This window comes from Quercus lobata, chromosome 2, assembly GCF_001633185.2.
Source record: "Quercus lobata isolate SW786 chromosome 2, ValleyOak3.0 Primary Assembly, whole genome shotgun sequence".
NCBI lineage: Eukaryota > Viridiplantae > Streptophyta > Magnoliopsida > Fagales > Fagaceae > Quercus > Quercus lobata.
In genome coordinates, this window is record NC_044905.1 from 14,198,862 (window position 1) to 14,201,695 (window position 2,834).

General features: G+C 36.0%; 1 protein-coding gene across 1 annotated transcript; it reads right to left on the minus strand.

Moving 5' to 3' along the window:
* Positions 1–368: 368 nt before the first annotated feature.
* Positions 369–1,895, minus strand: LOC115959830 (alkane hydroxylase MAH1-like). Its single transcript, XM_031078435.1, has one exon. It carries the CDS (start codon positions 1,893–1,895, stop codon positions 369–371), a length of 1,527 nt encoding a protein of 508 aa, XP_030934295.1.
* Between the last annotated feature and the right edge of the window lie 939 nt (positions 1,896–2,834).

The following is a 2,834-nucleotide window of genomic DNA, read 5'->3' on the forward strand; positions in this document are numbered from 1 at the left end:
AGTTTTTTAGATTGGTGTTTGTGCACAGTTCGGTTATATAAAAAGGATCTATTTTCCGCTGCAGAACTAAACCCAGCTCACCTATAAGTTTATGGCCTTGAAGAGGCCAAATCTTACAACTAAAGCACGGGCTAGGCAAATGACAAAAATGGGCCTTAACAAATTCTAACCTGTTAATAGTCATTATAGTAAGTTAGTCAACAGAGATAAAGATAATATAAATTAATAACCAATGAAAAAAGTGGTGGCTTACAATTATTCAAACTATATGTACCATGGAGTATCACATACATGATAGTGATACAGGTCGATAATACATATGTAGACACTTACGCTAATACTACCAGCCAGCACCAATCACCAATCCATCAAGTACTTCTTTTGGTAATCCTAACCTTTAAACCATGTTTCATAAGAAGTATAGGAGAAACAGATGGGGAAACGGAATGACCTGCAACCATTTCAACATGATAATTCCATATGATGGAGGTCGCAATAGTTTTCAATTGAATGAAAGCCACGGCCTTTCCCAAACAACTCCTGGGGCTTCCACTAAACGCTGTCTCGTAACATGGTACAAAATTTAATCCTCCTTTCTCTGAAATCCATCTCTCTGGCTTGTACTGCATGCAATCTTCACCCAATATTTCTTCCATCCTTCCCATTGCATAAAGAGAAACCATAATTGGTGTATTGGGTCTAATACGGTGGCCACTTGGAAGAATGTCTTCTCTAACTGAAGTTCTAGGGTTAAAAGCCACCGATGGGTATAAACGTAGGGCTTCACATAAGGCTGCATGGAGATAAACCAGTGTGTCTAGCTCTTGTACACCAAAACACTCCCACTTCTTATCAACTTTCACCATAAGGTTCTCTGTCATCTCCTTCATAATCTTCATTTCCACAGATGGGTGCGTTGCAATTTGCCAAAAAAACCAAGTTAGAGCTGCACTCATGGTGTCACTCCCGGCTACCATGAAATTAAATGCCGTATCCCTTATAAAGTTGTTGGATTTACTACAAACCCCCATGTTTACAATATCCTCATGCTTCATACAAGCTGTTAATAAGTCGAACTCAGCTTCCTCCAACTGGGTTCTGTCTCGGCTTAATTCTTCTCGCTTTGATGCAATGCGTTGGTTTAAGAAACTATCAAAGATATCGCAAGCTTTTCTGAGCTTCTTTTCTTGTCCAATTTGAAGCCATCTTTGCACCTTCCAACACCATTGGGGCAGGATTTGACGGTATACAAGACCCTCTTCTATTACATCGAAAGCCTTTTCGTACGTAAGTTTTGGAAATTCAACAGAAAGAGATTTTGTGTCGAACCCTAAAACCATTGAGCAAGTGTTATCAAATGTGAACCGCTTAAAAACATCTTGTAAGTCCACTTCAATCTTTGATATGGAGACGTGATTGAGAACTGGAATGAGGCGATTGACCACCTTTTGTTGAACAACTTTCAATGAAAACAACTCGAACTTGTTGTTTTTCATGATCGAATGCAACATCTTTCTCTGGAATGTCCACCAATCTGAATCAGAATTGATTATCCCATCACCTAAAGGCTGCAAAATCTCTCGGATTTCAGGTCCTTTTTCGTAGTTGCGGAAGTTTTTGCTCAAAATGTAGTGAGCATTCAGAGGATCGCTGGTGAAGAAAAAGTCCATGCCAATACACCAAGGGCCTTTGACCTCGACGGTGCCCCCATAAAGTTTTAGAGCTCGGGTTGTGCAATCGTACATATGTGTTGCGTTTTGAAGAAGTCCCGGAAGCATTCCAACAACAGGCCAGTTGATGATGGGTGGTGAGTTTTTGTTGTGCTTCCAATAATGGCGAAGAAAAAGGAAGCAGAGTAGTCCTAAAACTATCTCTGCATAGCCAAGTACAGCCATTGGAGAAGTATGTATGAAGCTGTTTGTATTTTGGTGTTTGTAATTAAGGTGCAGAAGGTGGGTTGGCTTTATAGGTTAATTTAGAGACATGACATGCAATGCATGTAAGACATAACTGCTGCCTTCCTCAGATATTTGACTATTAAGTGAGTGTTTGGATCCGATTTACTTGCGTCTGTATTTTACGTCACGTTTCAATTTTTTTTATTTTTTGCCGCAACTTTTGACTATTATTTCGTGAACATTGCACTTATGCACTGTTTACAGTTCCATAAATTTCACTTTTCAGTCACTTTTTCATTAAAATGAGTCTCATGATACTATTCATACATTTAAAAATTATTTTGTTACAGTTTTCAGTAAAAATAAGTTGTATCCAAACAGATCTTAAGCTATACCGATATATATAAATATATATATATATATATATATTGCAAACAATAACGAAGGTCAAATATTGAGAGAAAATAAATCAATAAACAATGGCAGACTAAAACACGCATTATATTTATATCTATCTATAGTATACATATATTTCTTAAAGCATTTGCATAGATTCGCATCTGCATCAATATATGTAATAAAAAAAAGCCTCACATCTTACTCAACCAACTCCTCAAAACATGAATATCTAGGGGCGGAGCTACATGTTAGGGCAATTTTTTTGAAAATATCATTATAGTATATAGAAATATTTAATATTTTAACAATATTCTTAAAAAAATTGTCCAATTGGTCTAGTAGTTATAGAGAATGTGTTGTTTCTCAAATTCATTTTTTTTAATTGTAAAATGTGTTTTTGTATCTCTTAAAGTTTTGGATCATTCATATCTTTGAAAACTTCATTAATTCAATTGAAATTTTTTTACTCACAATAGTAGACAATTTGGTAACTTATATTGAAAATGAAAATTTTAAGGATTTCACTATAGAAGATGG

Excerpts from the sequence above, each read along its gene's own strand:
- LOC115959830 (XM_031078435.1), bottom strand. The coding sequence starts at position 1,895 with ATGGCTGTACTTGGCTATGCAGAGATAGTTTTAGGACTACTCTGCTTC.